The sequence below is a fragment of the Stegodyphus dumicola genome, chromosome 10, assembly GCF_044657685.1.
Source record: "Stegodyphus dumicola isolate Sdum_Otavi_A_Nest chromosome 10, ASM4465768v1".
Lineage (NCBI taxonomy): Eukaryota > Metazoa > Arthropoda > Arachnida > Araneae > Eresidae > Stegodyphus > Stegodyphus dumicola.
In genome coordinates, this window is record NC_140777.1 from 17,693,531 (window position 1) to 17,708,437 (window position 14,907).

At 33.4% G+C, this 14,907-nt stretch overlaps 1 protein-coding gene across 2 annotated transcripts in view; it reads left to right on the plus strand.

The window, feature by feature from the left end:
- Window positions 1-1,620: 1,620 nt before the first annotated feature.
- Cmtr1 (Cap methyltransferase 1) overlaps window positions 1,621-14,907 on the plus strand; it is a 129,747-nt gene continuing 116,460 nt past the window's right edge. The window contains exon 1 of one of the 2 annotated variants that reach the window (XR_015043299.1): window positions 1,621-1,777. Coding sequence is in view for 1 of the 2 variants with exons in the window: in XM_085824683.1 (XP_085680809.1) it covers window positions 1,750-1,777 (28 nt within the window). In the remaining variant the exon portion in view is untranslated. The remainder of the gene's footprint in view (window positions 1,778-14,907) is intronic. The other variant, XM_085824683.1, reaches the window with a different exon arrangement.

Genomic DNA, 14,907 nt, shown 5'->3' on the forward strand with positions numbered 1-14,907 from the left:
TCTTAATAAGCTGAGCGATTTAAAAGATCCTCTATCCCATGTAACTTTGCATCACTTTTCGAACAGTGCCGTGCATTACAAACCCAACTACAGAATATTTTCTTTATTACAGCTTTTATTTTATATTTTCACTCTTGAAGTTACTAAAAAATCCAAAGCTCTCTGGTTTTCAAAGAATTTAAGAACGGAAATAATCAGCGGGGGAGAAAAAAAAAAAAAAAAAATATGCAGTGCAAAATGTTAATATAAATTTTATTTTTCATGACTTTTACAGCTAAAATAGAACGAATGTATCTATGATCCTTTAGAAAATCTAATACATACATTTCAAATGAACATTAATCAAGATTTATTTATAATTTGAAAATTTTGAAGCATGTAATGATCTGAAGAAAAGAGTTTGAGGTTTAATCCTAGTACATTGTGCGCCCACCAGCGGCCGAGCGGTAAAGTCGCTGAACACTGGTAGTTCGGTCCGAGGTTCGAATCCCGCGAACGGGCTGGCTGCATGGTGGTTTTCCCCATGTGTAACGTGTATACGAGCCAGTTACCCTTAGAAAGTCCTTCACGAAGGCATCCCTCCCCGTTAGGCAAATAGCCCTAGTGTGCTTTGTCATAATTAAATACACGAACACCAACCTGGTACATAGTACACACGGTATTTGGCGACATATATGATGAGCAGCAAACGTCTAATTTTGGTGTTGGCGACAATTTTCAAAATCGCACCCGTACCGTCAAGGATTTCAACGCGTCTGATGTTATTTTATTCCGAAATTCTCCCAAAATTATTCAGCATATTAAATATCGTGATATACAATTTCATTTTCAAATCATTCAGCATTCTTCTCATTTTTAAGGAATATAATAGTTAAGTAAAAAATAAATAATTTATATATATATATAAAAGATTATATCTTTGGTACAAGGGATTAAACATGTGCAGCGAATACCTGACAACTAAAAATTTAAGAGCAATGTTTAAAGAAGAAATTTCTTTTTATAAAACCAAAAGATTGAAAATACATTCTCTAAAACTAATACTTAAAGAATTTTGTTATTGTGATGCGAAATGATTTAAAGTAAATGTCTAAGGCCCATATCACACGGCGTTTGTTTCACACGAACAACTGTTTCGAACAATTTTTCTGCGTGGTTTACCATAGAAAGATAGACGTGCGATTTTTTTCCTTCCTTTCCAAAAAAATTGCAAGTTGTTCGTTTTCAACCAATCAGCTTTCGGCTTCGAATGCTATCAGCTTGTTTGTAATGGGGAACCAGTTTTCCCTGTGTTAACCCCAAAGCGATCATTGGTGATTGGCTGCTGTGACAAAGCAGAAAAATTGTTCCAAACAGTTGTTCTTCCGAAACAAACTGACGTGTGATAGCAGCATACAAGGTTGATGCAAATGTTTATAGTAATTATCATTAAAATGTAATATGAATTAAATATGTTTTAATTTAAAACATATACTGTAAGATATGATTCCGGAATACATGCTTATGTAATCTAAAAGTTGGCGGATATTTCCGATTGGGCATTTTTTGCAGAAGCGGTCTTCAATGCTTTTCATTCTTTTAATTTTACGCTAAGATGTGATTTTTAATCCTGCCGGCCAAAAGACTCAGCAAGAGCAAAACAAAATATCTTGCGGAGAATATGGTTCGTTGTCGTGTGTAGTGTGTAGAATGTGAATTTGGAATACGAAATAAGAAGTAACTGTATGCTTTTAACTTGTTACTTTTAAGATGATGAGCAAAATGAAATCTCTTAGTGGTAATATATATTTGTTTTGTGAAATGTGAATTTTATCTGTACTTTAGCTCATTTATCTGAAGAATAACCAAGTTTTTAACCTAGATTACTAGATTTAATATTTAAATTTATTGTCTACATATATTTTATTTTGCCTATTTAAGTTTCGTATCCACATTACTCTACACATTTTGGGTTTAATTCCTGAGATGTGCTTTTGCATGAAAATATTAACTCGAAATTCTCAAATATGAGTGTAGCGGTTGTTAAATTTACATATAAAATGAAAGTCTTTTTGATGAAAATGTAGCTCAACCAAATGTCAACTAAAATTCACCTTCACAAGGAAGTTCTGCCGTAAAAATACCTGAATTTTGTGTCCTTTATTAACCAGAATAACAAACTAAAATACAATTTGTGTAATAATACTCTGATTAATCTGTCGATAACTTTATGAAAGTAACTCTGAAGGAGGGATTTCTAACGCTTTTGTTGCATCAAGCCCTTTTATAATAATGATTTTCTTCATGGACCCTCCTTAATATTTTCCCCAGTAATGTAGAGCATACAACAAAATCATAATACAAATAATTGTGTATAAATCTAATGATAACAATTAAACTAAGAATATAAACAAAATTTTTTACAAAATAGTGTATTAGATTTATATTTTATTATTATTATTAATTTTACAAATATAAACAACATTTCAGAAACAAAACCATTGATTCAAATTGCACAGAAATTCTGTTTTAATTAATGTGATGATTGTGCATTGATGCAATTTTGGAATAAATTTAATTCTTAGATCACTTTGTTCAAAAATATTCATCCTGTTGCTTGTTTCGCTTTGCAAATTATTGATTCGACTACAGCCTGGTTCTAAATTTATTCACTTAGACAAATTTTGAAAAAACTATTGAACTTAATATTGATACCTTTTATCTTTTATAAATCTTGAAGCTGCTTATGATAGCATATACTGTGGAAAGCTGTTTGAAGCTAGGCTGAAATTTGAATTTGCTAGAAAATTGATTCATCTATCTAGAATGACTTTAAAGAGAGTAAATTGCAGAGTTAAAATCATGTCTGATCTATCGGAGGCATTTTACATTATCAGAGGCATTACACAGGGTTGATGCCCTTGCATGTACAAGGTTGTTCAGTAAGTTCGTGGAGCGCCATCTATTCGTCGATATTAGACCTAAAACTTCGACGCCATTTTCATAGTTCTTTCTTAGGAACAGGTCAAAAGTTTCATTTCGATCTGTTAATTTATTCATTATTTAACCGCCTTTTATATCTAACGTGTTGTGGCTTTTTTCAAGTATGGATAAAATTGAGCAACGTGCAGTTATCAAATTCTTTGTAAAGAAAGGTTTAAAGACAATGGAAATTCATACCAAAATGGTGAATGTGTTGGGTGAATCCGCTCCTTCAAAAACAATGGTTTGCAAGTGGGCTAGGTTATTCAAAAGTGGTCGTACCAGCCTTGAAGACGATCCGCGAGAGGGATGTCCAAAAACTGCATCAACACCGGAAATCATCAGAAAAATACAAGATATGGTATTGGAAGACCGTCAATTGACAGAAAGAGATTTAACAGAGGCTTTAGGCATTTCATTGGGCACAGTGAGCAATATTTTGAGTATTAATTTGGGTTTCCAAAAACTTTGTGCAAAATGGGTGCCGCATTTTCTAACGATGGAGCAAAAACACATTCGGATGCGACTTTGCCAGCAACATTTGGAGCATTTTAAGAAGAATAAAAGCGACTTTATCCATTGATTTATCCCAATGGATGAGACTTGGGTCTACCATCATGATCCTGAATGAAAACAGGAGGCTAAGGAGTGGTGTGAACCTGGCTCTTTCGCGGCGAAGCGAGTTCGTGGGCAAAAATCAGCCAAGAAGGTGTTAGCATCAGTTTTTTGGGATGCGAAACAAATTTTGTTTATAGATTACCTTCAAACTGGCAAAACAATTAATTCGGATTATTATTGTAACCTTTTGAATCAATTAGACGAAAAAATTCGTGAAAGAAGACCGGGATTACAGAAGAAGAAAATCATTTTCCACCAAGATAATGCACCTGCGCACACAGCACAAAAAAGCATTGCTAAAATAACTGAATTGAAGTATGAATTGTTGCAACATCCAGCCTATTCGCCAGATTTAGCTCCCTCTGACTTCTGGCTCTTTCCACACCTCAAACAATATCTCCGTAGAAAACAATTTTCTTCAAATGAAGAGGTAATAGCTGCCGTGGAGTGATATTTTGCAGAGCTGCCAAAAAACCAATACAGTCAACGGATGCATAAATTAGAAGACCGTTGGAATAAGTGTATTGAAGTTGAAAAATAAAGTCATTTTTACAAATAAAAATTGGTTTCTTCATTTTCGTTCCGCAAACTTATTGAACAACCTGGTATGTTTTTCAGTATAGCCATCGAAAAGGCTATTAGAGATGCCGGAATTATAACCAGAGGCACGATATTTCAGAGATCTGTACAGTTACTAGTAGAAGTAGTATTGGTAGAAGTAAACAGGCAGTTGCGGAAACCTATTTTCCTAGAGTCTGCAGCGAGAGACATAGGACTTACCATTAAACAAAATTTATGGCAGTAATTAATAGAGTACATAATCCCCTCCCCCACTGCATAAAAGTCTCATATTTTTTTGGGCGTTTCTCAGTTTAAGTATCTTGGTATTATCATCTTTAGTGATAATAATATTAAACTTGAAATTTACAATAGATTATTTAGAGCTAAATGAATTTATCATGGTTTAAAGAATTTTTTAGTATCTAAATTATTAAATTTCAAGACAAAAATAAATCTTTATAAAACTCTTATTAGACTTGCCATATTGTATGGTAGTGGATGTCCACCATTAATAAAAACAGACGAAGAAAGATTTCTAATTTTTGAAAGAAAAATACTGCGAAAAATATAGGGCCCAATTAGAGAAAATGGTGAATCTTCGGATTATGGTAACTTGGCGATTTTTTGGCGACCAACCCTGCTACAGCAACTTACAAGTTTTTTTTTTTTTGGACACCATTTTGTTTTCACAAAGTAAAGGCATGTTTTTTTTTTTTTTTTTTTTTTTAACTCAACATTTTTTTCCAACAATCTGCTAGCCGAATTAAGCTTATACTAGACTTTTATGGAACAAAAATGCTTAATCATGATGAAGATTAGGTGCGAAATTGGGAGAAAGTGCAGAATCGCCCACTGCTTGCCGCGTTTTTAAGAATTGCACATACACGATATCCATGTACGCGTCGACCTATTGTCACTTAAAAAAACATCCCAGAATTGCACAAAAATGGCATTGCGCACACTCTTGACTTTATCCATGTACACTGCTAAAGTCCTAGCTAGTAACCTTTATTGCCTTACCAAAATCTCGCCAAACTACCTGTTACCATATTCCAAAGATTAGCCGAGAAAATAATAGATGGAGAATTTTGTTTAACCATAACATATATAGAAAATACAAACAATGTAATATTGTCTGATTCATCAAATCTTATTGTAATTTTCATATTTCATCTGAGTGATATTGCATTGGGATATTCTTTGATTACATTGCCATTCTTCATATATTAGTTTGGTGATTTTTAATTTTTTTATTAATCAGAGTAGCAAAGGGAAACTTTATTAGTGAAAGTTTCTAATGAAGGGAGAGTTGGCAGCATTTTTCAAAAAGGTAACCAAACTGCCAATATTTATTGAAACTCAGCAAAACTACTTAAAGAAAATAATTAAAAATATAATATTTGACAATTCAAATTTGCATTTATAAGTATTCTGGGATACATTAAACATTATACAAGACATTTAGCATTGTGTACAGCCCATACATTGCACATATGTAACATTATATATGTTTCCAACAAAGTATGAAATGCCAGACTAATGTAGGCAGAGTACTTTACCTAGGAATTCTATATAGTACTTAGGCATTCTACAGAATGACAAATGCTTTTAGGCAAAGTATGAAAAAAAAGGTTATGATAAGGCTATTTGTTAAAAGACGTTCATTCCTATAAAATGCAAATGCTATTTTGAAAAATTAATGAAAGAGTGCCATTAAAAAACTGTTCTTCAAAATATGTAAAAAAAAAAAAAAAGATAGTGAGGTGATCTTGATACAGCATAATAAATTTGTATTTTCTATCTGGCTGAGACTGGGAATCAGTAAGATCTACCTGACAATGGGAAGTTAAATTCAAAAACAATCATAAGATTCACATCAGTGCCCTTTTTAATACCTTTCTGTTTTATCTAGTAGGGCTCAGAAAGGTGGTTGTTACAGTTCAATATCATTATGTGTAACGTTTTTGTAATTGGTTGAAAGTTCTTTCGACATTCTGTCACATTGTTCCTGTACAGTACTCTTATAAGTTTTCATGAAATACGGAAAATAACTCAGCGTCCATGACGTAATACTGTATACAGTACAAAGTCCGAAATCCGGACTCGTCGGGACTTCGGCAATTCCGGATTTGGGATTTTTCCGGATAATAGATCATCAATTTAAATCTGCTAAAAAGGCATGCAGAAATTATACAATTAAAAACATGAAATTGTAATTTATGAAATAAAGAACAATTATGTTCTAAAGCAGTGGTTCTTAACCGGGGGATGTATTTTTGGGGGTGCGGGAGAAGCCCCTACCTAACCATAAAAATTATTAAATATCATTTATTAAATTTCTTAAAATAAAATATTTGAAATCTGCAATAGTGTCCCCAATATTGAAGCTCATAAAAATTGGTAGCAGCTAGCTCACTTATCGGCAAAAGACGCAGGAAAGAGCCGGTGTCGATGGGCGTATTACGCTACGAAAAGGCATGAAACGCTACAAACGAATGCGAACAGGCAGCTAGGTGATGGAGAAAAGAAAAAAACTTTGTGGGAATACAAGTGGAGAACATTATCCCAGCTTGCGCATGGGCTGTGTTCAATATGTGCTACTCCAATGGAATCTACGGATTCACAGATTTGTATCTGCATCTACTGTGCCTGTGTTAGGTTGAGTCGAGTTGAATCAACTATTGTGTCTGCGACATGTGTATTGTGTATTCTGACTTGTCCAGAAACCTCTTGAGACTAACACATACTTAATTGCCCGTTTAACCCGAATAGGATTCAGTGATATTACAAGTGTAAGCACATTATATATATTATATTACATTATTTCTAAATAATTAAATCGATTATAGTAAACCCCACTATGTCGAAAAAAAAAAAAAAAAAACCGACAATGGAACGATAAGTCTGTCGGTTATGGATTTCCTGCACAACTGAAAAGATGGCACGCAACGACTGCAATGCATCTCGTGTTCCAAGATATTTTCAAACAGCAGTCTCAAACCATCAAAGTTATTAGAGCATTTTAACAATCTGCATGGTGGCGAAAAAGCACATAGCATGAACAGCTTGAAGTCAAAGAAGGCTCAGTTTGATACCAGTGGAACTATCCTAAAATTTTGCGGACCAGCAATTCAAAAACCTTTATTAGAAGCATCATATCAAGTGGCATATTTATGTGAAAAAAAAAAAAAAAGAAACCTCACACGATCGCTGAAGAGTTGATTAAACCTTCTGCTTTAATTATTGCTAAAACAGTTTTAGATTCGGGAGCACATAAAAAAATCCAACAAATTCCATTATCGAATGATATTATTGTATTTTGTGAGCCACTGGAGGTGAATATGAGAGGAACTGATGTTTCCAATCGCATCAAAGATTTTTTTACTAAATATCAATTACCAATGAATGTGATTGGCTCAGTATGCACTGATGGAGCCCCAGCAATGTTAGGCAAAAATTCAGGATTTTTTTTCACACATGAAAAGAGAATTACTGGAAGTTATAATAATGCACTGCATGTTGCATCGTCATGCACTTGCGTCGAAAGCATTGCCAGAAAGTTTAAAACAACATCTAACTACAGCAGTAAATGTGGTAAAATACATCCGAGGGCGAGCGCTTAATCATCGCATTTTTCGTACATTTTGCGAAGAAATCAGTGCTGATCATACCGTGCTCCTATATCACACTGAAATACGATGGTTATCTAAGGGTCACATACTTAACAGAGTTTTTGAATTGCGTGAGGAAATTATTCAGTTACTGACTAGTCAAAACTGTTGTTTAGTAAAAGATTTTGAGAGTAATGATGCAATGCTGAGGCTGGCCTACTGTATTACGTCAGTATACGGTATTACGTTATGTATACAGTATTACGTCATTTACGCTGAGTTATTTTCCGTATTTAGCAGACATATTTAGCCATTTAAATGAATTGAATCTATGAATGCAAGGATATGGTATAAATATAATAATATCTAGTGAAAAATTATCTTCATTTATCACAAAATTAGAAATTTGGATACGTCGAGTAGAAAAGGGGAATTTTGCAAATTTTCCCTTGCTTGATTCTGTTATCGCCAAAAATGAAAAGAATACAATTATACTTGACATTGTAATACATTTGAGACGATTGAGCGAATCATTCAATGGATATTTTTCTACCGGAAATATTACCAAAACTCAAACATGGATACTGGATCCATTTCTATTTGACTTAAATTTGATGAATGATAGTGATCTGAAAAAAGATCAACTTATTGAAATGCGAGCAAGTGGACATGTTCAAATGGAATTCGAACAATTAGAATTGCAACAATTCTGGTGTTCACAGTTACAACGTTATCCAGATTCGGCGATTGGAGCACGGCAGCTACTCTTACCCTATGCTACCACCTACTTGTGCGAAATGGGATTTTCGCACAAGTAGGTGCTTTTGGATATAAAAACTAAAGCGAGAAATCGCTTAAATGCAAGTGATGACTTACGCGTATGTCTTTCAGAAAAGGAACCTCGCTTTGCCAGTATAAATAATGAAGAAACAACAACAGACTAGGCATTAATAAAAATAATATTGTTTTGTATTTATATAAAATATACAATGTTTTCCAATAAACGATAAGTTTCGCAAAAAATTAATTTTTCTAAACTAAAAAAATTAAAACACATTTTTCAATGGGGTGCGGAGATATATTTTCAGATTCAATGGGGTGCAACTCGCTAGAAAGGTTAAGAAACACTGTTCTAAAGGGTATCAAAATTTACAAAAAAGCTTAATATTTAGTTGTTTGCTTTATTAAAATTTTTTTCAATGTAAGTTGTTTAAGTTGCTTCCATAAAGAATTCAGTTCCTTTTTCTTATGTCATATACAGTTGACTTTCCAAAGCCATACTCCTCGCATACTTACAATGAGACAGATACATATGCCTTTATCCATTTTTTGCAGCAATTCCACTTTCTGTTTAATGGACATTGAAACATGATTTAGCTTTGTAGATCCTTTGGCAGCTCTAGAACTGGAAACTCTTTTCGATATAATTGAAAGTTCAAGCTTAATTTTTATAAAATTTCCATAATAATAACAGTCTACAAAAAATAATAAGCTGGATTAGAAGATTAGGGAGCAGTGCAGTCTGCTACATTAACTGAAATGCCTTAGAATCAGTTCAGATAATTTTAGCCTAGCTTAATAATGTCCGTTATACATTACTGGCTGTGTATCACAAGATTGGTGACGAAAGCCAAGTTGTTGTGCTAAATTTTGTCTTGCTCTTATTGCGTACTGAATCAAGCCTGAATTGTATTAGTTATTTACTATACTTACATGTATTTCTGGCACATGCTTAAAACTAATCTGAGTCCTGAATAAATAAACTCCCACACATACTTAAGGCTTTATCTAGGGCCAGCGCTAGATACCACCTGGTGCAGTCTCTAAATTCTGCTACAAAGCACCTTCCTAAGTTATAAATTTTTGCCATGCCTAAACTTTGGATCCCAGTGCTTTCCCCCCTAAATTATAAAAAACTTCTCATCCCTTAATTTTGCTGCTCGGTGCTTCCCCAAATTTCAAAAATTGTCTTTCCTAAATTCTGCCATGCAGTGTCTTCCCTACATTCTGCTGCCGCTTCTGGGTTTATGGTGAATAACATATCAGTTATTCTTAATTAAAATAGCACTAAATGTAATCTTTTGGCCTATGAGTTTCATTAACAAAATCTATTTTTAGCATATGAAAAGAAATTTTTGTTGAATTTTTCCTTATCAACATTTCTTAGAGCATTTAAAAATCTATAATCATCGCCAAGCGTAATGCTAGCAGAAAAGGTTGCCTTACTCGTGTTATTCAATTACTAATATAAAAAAAAGTTTAGACATCACTGCATGAGTTATTACTGAAGCTGTCATGTATTGATAAGCATGCGGTGTTGAAAGCAAAATATAATAAATAATGACTCACTCGCCATGTCAGCATCAGGGATATAAAATAGGTGAATATTTCGGTTTGAGATGTAATGCCAAGCAGACACTCAGTTGTGGAGCCAAATTATTAATCTCACAAATTTATGTTTACATGATTGTTTTTTCATAACGATGTATTTTATTTAGTGTCTAAGTGAAATTAAGAATCGGAATTTTTAAGCGAAAATGTCCTCACATTTTATTATGGAAGAAAAAATCAAATGTGCATGCGTAAAGCATTAAAAAAATAAAAGTTTTTGGCTTTGAGGTCTGGATAATGGACGTCCGGATTTCGGACTTTGTACTGTAGTAGTAACACTTTCTTTAACACGTTGAGTGCTGCGGCGGTCCCTGGGGACCGACAGTGAACTTTCCGTGTGGCTGGCGAGGGTCCCTGGGGACCGGCACTGGAATTTTCGTTTGGCTGGCGTCGTGCCGCGGGACTGACAGTCTTAAAGTTAAAAAATAAAAATAGTCTCAATGAAACGTGATCAAATTTAGTTTTAATGAAATGTATTGAAACATTCCAAACAAAAATATGGCTTAGCTCGCTGCCAACTGAACGGAAACGATAGCAAACTCGGCGCCGCGCTCAACGTGTTAACAGGGTAAATGAATGCATTTTTGTTTTCTACAAACATCTCATCCTAGCTATTCAGTGGCCAGTAGTCCCATGATTCCTTTTCCCGTGATTCATTTTGGCTTTTTTTACATCATTTACTAACTTCTGATAAGTAGTTTTGGTTCTTTGAAATGAATCGGAAATGTATTTCATACTGTGCCAGTTTTTCATTTGGCATTCTATTGCAGGGTTCGTAGCGGTCCTTACAAGTGCTTATAAGTCCTTATATTTGAAAATAAAATATAAAGGCCCTTATAGGTGCTTACTTTTTCTTTAAAGCCCTTATTTTTTTATTTTTAGTGCTTATATTTTGCTTTTAGTGCTTTTTTTTTAATCCTTTGTTTTTAATGAACGCACATTTTTCCCCCGTACCAAAGTCTAGTTTCGACTTTGGTACGGGGGAAAAATGTGCGTTCTAAATTGCATTCCTTATATGCAACGTCAGATGGTGAATCATACTTCCGGAAATTGCTTTTCCCCCCTTCCTCTGCATTAACGTAACCTATGGTCCGCGTGAGAGTACAGACAGGTGCACGTCGTTCTATTGGCCAAAGAATTGCGAAAACGGTAGAAAATTCCGGTACATTCGGTATTCTTTTCCTCCCACCCAAATACTACACATGTTTGAATTTCTATCAAGATTTTAATAATTTACATTCTCGTTCCGCGTGGTCAGTTCACATTCGTGTTTATTGTGATCGTTATGCTTATATTATGAGCATATGTATGAATATTTATAATAATATAGTTGCAGTAACTGCTGAAGTATAGATAAACTTCCAAAAATGGGTGTGTTTTTACACAGATTAGCTTTCTAAGGAATAATATTCAGAATGGCTTAAATAAAAGGAAAGTAATCGAATAGTCAAAATAATTTCATTTTCTTTGCCAATACATTATACAGTACGGAGGTTGGGAGTTTCTCCGCAAAATCTCTGATATTGAAGCAGCGGACCTTTTTTGGTCACTGTCCAATCTGGATTGAATAGGATTAAAAGTTTTTGCGGTCTACCCAACCCAAGCGAAGATTGATTCTATTCCGGAAATTTAATACAGTCTGTTGAAAATTAGAATCAGAAACACCCCAGATTAGTAAGTCTCTTTCTTTTCCTTTATTAAGTTCTTTTTCCTCCGAATACCGGCAGGTGTTGATTCCGATTGCGTAATATCACATATGGAAGAATTACGCCGCATGTATTGCGCAATAACGTTTGCAATTTTTGATGTTCAGTCTGAGATTTGTTTATGAACACTTACTTTAGTTTTACTGTGCTTTCTAAGCAGAATATTTCTCAGTTCCGTTGGTTTTTATATGATGCACATATCGAAATGTCAAAATCATTTATTTAGCCTAAATTTAAATCTAAAGAACGGCTACAGTCTCCCCCACTCCTCTTTTTCCAGTTACTATCCAGAATATTCGGGAATTTCCGAGTATGCGGGTTAGTTAAGCTTTTACTGTTAAAGGATGACTGCATGAAGCAATTTCCCGTCTTCTGATTTCAGAAATGTGCCTCTTTTTTACTTAAATTACTTTGTTTGGGATATATGTTAAGGAAAAACTGTTATGGAATGAAAATTTAGAAAATGTTCAGAATTTTGATTTAAGTTAAATTATTTAAATATTAATATGAGTGGAAAAATAAATTGTATTTATTATTAGGTGGCAAATGAATACAATTAATATGGCTTATTATTATTTACTTTCCATATTTTCAACTGAAATATCATCATTAAATTTTGTAATATAGTTTAGTTCTGCATAGTTTTTTTCCTCTCATTGTAAACTAATTCTGTAAATTGAACTGTCATTTAAAATTTTTTTTAAAAAAAAGTTAATTGTTTTCCATGGTTGAGGTAATGCCCATTCTCGTAATAAATATTGCATTGCTCATATTTTAAATTACAAGTCTAATTTTTCTTTTAAGGTTATGCAGTTGTGTATAATGTAATTAGACAGATGCTTATTTTTTCCTTAAAATGTGTTTGAAAAGTGCTTATAGGTGCTTATTTTTTTAACTAAAATGTGGCTATGAACCCTGTATAGAATGCCTAGGATATGTGTGAATATGAATCATTTCATACATTGCTGGCTAGTTTTAGGCAATATATACAATGCCTAACTTTGCCGGTAACATATATATTATCTGATAATACTGTTTTTTTCTCCATTTATACAGCAATCTGTTATCACTTAAAAAAAATATCAGAGAACTTCACTAACTTCTTGACATTGTGCATCAATATGTAATGTTAGCAAATTAAAATTGGTATTTAATAACAAAATTACTAAATTTGGAATGCTTCTTATACTTGATAAAGATGTAGGTATCTTTATGCCAGGCATTCTTGTGAAAATTTTCTATTTTGACTAGCATTGGTTGACATATTAAAGTGTGCTGCTGTTTTTAGGACAGGATGCCATTATATTTAAGTCTGAAAGTTATCTGTACCTCTTATCGAAGCTGTACTTTAATTGAAATTCACAAACTGATTGAATTTCCTGACTTTCCCAAAATATCGCCAAACATTAGCGACTGATTTCTTTTTCCCCCCAACGAAAAACAATAGACCTTTTCAAAAATGGTGCCACACTATGAAAAAAATATAACAGCAACAAATTAACAATGTTAAAAATGCAAGAAACAGACATAATAAAACACTTTGCTCCCCCCCCTCTTTTTCCCTTTTGCACATTGACCTATTTTCATATAAAAGTACAGAACTGCACAAATTTGGCAAAAGTCAATGTCACAATCACATAAGAACAGTCGATGTACTACTTTCAAGCTTCTTGTTTATTATAATCATATAACATCAGATGTAAATAAAAGGTAGCCAGATGTACCATTTTTACACATTTAATTATATTAATAGAAAATATTCATTGGAATATTGATTATATTTACATTTTTACCACAAATGGGTACTGTTCAGCTATCTGCTTCAAAATTTGGTAAAAGTTTACAATTGGGTGCCCCTTGTTTTTGGCGATTTCTTTTTTTACGCCAAGATCGGCGTCAGGAAGGCACAATTTCAAGATGGCCGCTACCCAAAACCAAAATAAAAAGTCAAAGAATTACACAAACTCTGTGTCCATGTACACATGGATCTATTTTCACTTAAAAAAAAAATCCCAGAACTGCACAAACTAGGCATTGCACACTGACTTAAATTTGTCCATGTACACATCAATCCATTTTCATTTAAAAAAAAAAAAAAAATCATGAAGCTAAAACAAAGTTAAAACTATCATGGTAACCAGAAATGAAATTTCATTGCCAAAATAAAATAATAAAAAAAAAAAATAAATAAAAAAAAAAAAAAAAAATTATCGCTAATCGAAAGAGCACCCAATTCTACATTAGAGCCCAAAATTTAATCAAAATGGTCTTTTTCCTTTGCAAAACTCTTCAGTTCCTTACCCCTCCAAAAAAGTTTGCATTAACTAGCACAAGCACTAACCAGGAAATTTTTCGAAAGCTGATATTCTCACTATTGTAATATGTCTAGGAGTATACCAGGTGTGTGACACTTAGCTGACACCTATATTTAGCCAGCATGGACATCGAAATTTAACTGGCAGGAAATTTAGTCGACATGAACATTAAGCTGACAGGTCTTTGAACCGGCACGGACATTAAGATGAGAGGACATTTAACCAACAAGACATTTTAGCCAACAACACATGTAATTGACAATTCATACATATGTTCAAAAAAACATGTTATGCATGGTAAAAGCTGTGAAAGCACTCATGCAACCAGCCTGTCTTCCGAATTTGAACGGCGGACCAAACTACTAGTGTTTAACGACTTTACCGCTTGGTGGTTGGTATGCTCGGTCTCCTTATTTCAGAAGTGTGGTAGAAAATTTCAGCAGTCGTAAAAGGGAAATGATTTTATATTTAAAGAAATAATTGGAGCAAAATAAAAACAAATATAAGGTGATCTGTCATGGAAAGTAATGAAATGGAAAAAGCTAAGATATTATAATTGTGAAAACCCTGAATAATTATTTTCATTTCCTGAAGAAGAAAAAAAATTTTTTATGTGAAAGAATTCGATGAAATCCAATTTACGTTTATTATTTTTTTTTCCCTCTTCTCATTCTTTCCGTATAAAATCATTTCACTCTTCCGACTGTTGAAATTTTCTTTCCTACTTTAGAAATATAGAGACCT